The sequence below is a fragment of the Bidens hawaiensis genome, unplaced genomic scaffold (assembly GCF_021521415.1).
Source record: "Bidens hawaiensis isolate Kalapana, Puna unplaced genomic scaffold, B.hawaiensis_p1.1 tig00001087_1, whole genome shotgun sequence".
Taxonomy (NCBI): Eukaryota; Viridiplantae; Streptophyta; class Magnoliopsida; order Asterales; family Asteraceae; genus Bidens; species Bidens hawaiensis.
This window is the reverse complement of record NW_027491062.1, coordinates 4139562-4143202: the sequence shown is the minus strand read 5'-3', so window position 1 is coordinate 4143202 and position 3641 is coordinate 4139562. Positions and strand designations below refer to the sequence as shown.

The following is a 3641-nucleotide window of genomic DNA, read 5'->3' as shown; positions in this document are numbered from 1 at the left end:
TGCTCGTAAATTACCTCCAAAAAACCTGGAACATACGCATTAAAATCCATTATATTGCACATCAAAAACCCTCCTTCTTCTTCACAAGAACTGAATTGTGAAACACCACCAACAATTTCATTCATTTTATCTTGAAGATCATTAAATATAGCTCTTGTATATATCCTAACTGCTTCCCTTTCAAAATAACTTCGGGTTTCTAACTGCGGATACGTGTACCTACTATCATGATCACACCGTCTGCCATTGTATCTTTGTATCTCCATTCAAAAATCCAAATGGTTAAAAAAACTCAACTAATGTTAATTGAGAATTTGTAGCTTTTCCACAAAAATGGTTTTCGCTCTCTGATCTTGATGTTGTACGCTGATATCCAGACAAAAGTTCATCTCTATAAAACGCAGGTATCCAATCAAATTTGATTTCATACATATCAGTAAGCCATTTATTCTTGTCAAGCTCAAAATCAACCATTATAGCCTGCCATTTTTCCTCAAATTCTGAAGGACTAATTGAATCGGTCCACACAATGTTACACAGCCTACTCTTAAAATCTTCATTTTTACATAAATCAGCCCCCACCTGATAACACAAAAACATGTTAAAACGCTTGTGTAACACTCGTTGTCACAATAGAAAAAGACTATTGCCGTTAAACGCTTGTAAAACACTCATTATTCAAAAACTGCTTAAAACACAATTAAGAAAAGTTACCTTGTCAGCAACTTTTTTCATGATATGCCACATGCATAACCTATGCCTTGTATTTGGAAACACAGCTGCAATAGCTTGCTTCATAGCAAGGTCTTGATCAGTAACAACAACCTTCGGTGCATGACCAAATGACTTAAGAAACATTTGCAATAACCATGTGTACGATTCAATAGTTTCAGAAGCTAGTAATCCAGCACCGATAGTAACACTATGACAATGGTTATCAATTGTCATGAACGGGACAAAAGCCATCTTGTACCTGTACATATAAAATCATATAAAATAGAAACAAAAACATATACATACAAAACAATCCTATACATACACACAAACTTACTTATTAGTCTTAAATGTAGCATCAAAAGATATAATATCCCCAAATGCAGGATAATTACTCTTTAAAGTCTCATCAGCCCAAAACATACGAATTAACTCACGATCATCATTCAAATCATATTCAAAAGAATAATCGGATGAAAATGTTTTCTTCACACACAATCTCTGAACAATCATCTCAGCATCATACTCTCCAATATAACAATTCAAACCTTGTTTAAAATTCTTACAATCATCTTTAGTTGCTGCTACCTTTTCAAACCCACCGTACTGTGTTCTCATAAGGTTAAACGCTTTAACAGGTCCCAAGTTCATATTAGACATCTCATAAATAACTTCCTCTTGGACATGTGTTAACTTCCTAGCAGAACGAACAAACTGCATATCAGAATCTGCAACCATTTTATGATTATGGCCTTCAACAAAATCATCTACTTGAAAAAATTCACCGTCAACAGATTTCAACTGTATATGTGCTCTACAACCACATCTAATTGTAGGCCTCTTCCTCCTTTTGTAATATGGCTTGCTTGATTCATTACAATCACCTTTTGAATAATACATTTTAGCTAGCTTGTGACCTTCTTTACAACATGTAAAGTATTTAGTCTTTAATACACCACCATGCATGTAAGATCCACCTTTACGAGCCCCAAATCCAGCTTTTTAGCATATTCACTATAAAAATCAAATGCTTGATCAATTGACGAAAACATCATTCCTTTAACAGGTCTGTATGAAGAAGCAACTTCAGAAATGATATCAACCCCTTGACCTTCAACCAAAACACTTGAATCATCTACACAAAAACATAAATATAAAAATTATAATCCAAACACGCTATAGCACGCTCAAAAATTATAATCAAAACCATTTTAACAAACGTAATAGTAACATTCTCATATTATACAATATTATAATCAGCTCATAATCAGACATATTAACACGCTCATGATATGTACGTTCGTATTATGAAACCTAAAAAATCAAAAGACGGTCCTAATATGAACACGCTCGTAACACGCTACAAAACTAAACTAATTCAATTATCATGTGATTCTCATGAGAACTAACATACAGATTCTATAGTTAATTAATTCAAACACAGCAAAAACTTACATTCGCGATCGTCTTCCATTTCAAAACCCTAAAATCACAAAAATCGCTTGAAAAACTAGTTCATGTACTTAACAGAGCATAATTGATAGTTTTAGGTACAAAAATTGATTCGTAAAATAAGAAATTGATTTTGATTAAGCTAAATATCAAGATCGTAACCGTTTATACGCAAATTACCAAATTTAAATGACAAATCAAAAAGACAATCATACCCTTCTCGCTTAAAATAACACGGGATCTGCTCAACCGCTTTCAACTGAATGGTAAGTGTAGATCGACGCTTCCTGTTGTCGCATACGATTTCGTACAACAGGGATTAGCGTATTCCATCTTTCCTATATATATATATATTAAATGTATTTCTAATTTGAAACAAATATTTAAATAAAACTTTTTATATAATCTAAAAAAAATATTATAAACATTTAGTTAAGTATTTTTATGCATTTTATATAATTTAAACCGTATTATTCATGATAAAACTTGTTAAATAAATGTACTGATACAAAATTATAAAGTTAATGATAAAATTGAAGTAATAAATAACTTTCACAAGAACACACCCGATCTATCATCATCAAAATTTCCGAATCTCTATTTAGTTTAGTTCCGTGTTTCTATTTATATTTATTATTCCGCAACTACTCTTTATTAGGCTATCTTGTCGGTAATTCCCGAAAAGCTTGATCTACCTATTTTTCTTAACGAATCATTATCTCTTGCTTAATTGCTAAGGTGAGTATTTCACACCCCTTTTTACTTATTTTTAAACCTTTTGGGGACATATGGGTACTCTATTTATTTACCTATTATATAGTGTTCAAATGCAACTGTTAATCATTTTGTGTATATCAGTTTATGCCTAACTTTCTATTTGCTTACTCGCTTTATTTTAGTATTCGGAGAGATCCATTAAAATAGTACGATCATACGACCGTCGTAGTGGCCGGCGTCCAATCGCATGGCACTGGTTTCACCGACAACCCATCTTTGGTAACCAATGCTCGATTCGCATGGAAACGGTTTAGCCATTTATTTATTATCTGTTTGAATTGTGTACATGCTATGACTTAATTGTTATCTCATATGAACAGTTTGCGTTTTCTCTTATATATTATTATTATTGTAGTGTCAAAAACTGGTGTTTTACTTACTCAACCATGTGTTGACAAAATTATTTCTATTTTATGCGCATAAGTAGGTTATCGTATGAATTGAATGCAAGTTCGTGAAGACTTAGTGATGAACTTAAGTTAGAAGAATTTTAATCAAGATCATTAGAAATATAAATTTGTATTTGTTGTATTTTTGAATTATCTACTTGTTTGTATTTGATTTATTTGAAAATTTAATTATATTTAATAGACATTGTCACCTTTGATATTGCATGATAGTACCTTGAGAGCTGTCAGCAATCAGCTCACGCCCCCGGCATTTCCGCCTTAGGTTGAGGTGTGACAACGCCTATGCAA

General features: G+C 32.3%; 1 protein-coding gene across 1 annotated transcript; it reads right to left on the bottom strand.

Annotated features, from left to right (window-relative positions):
* Window positions 1-282: 282 nt before the first annotated feature.
* On the bottom strand, window positions 283-1614 carry LOC143558113 (protein FAR1-RELATED SEQUENCE 5-like). The gene is made up of 3 exons (XM_077047024.1): window positions 1052-1614; window positions 715-973; window positions 283-582 (listed from the first exon to the last, which is right to left on the bottom strand). The coding sequence occupies exons 1-3, from the start codon at window positions 1612-1614 to the stop codon at window positions 283-285; spliced, it is 1122 nt and encodes a 373-aa protein (XP_076903139.1).
* Between the last annotated feature and the right edge of the window lie 2027 nt (window positions 1615-3641).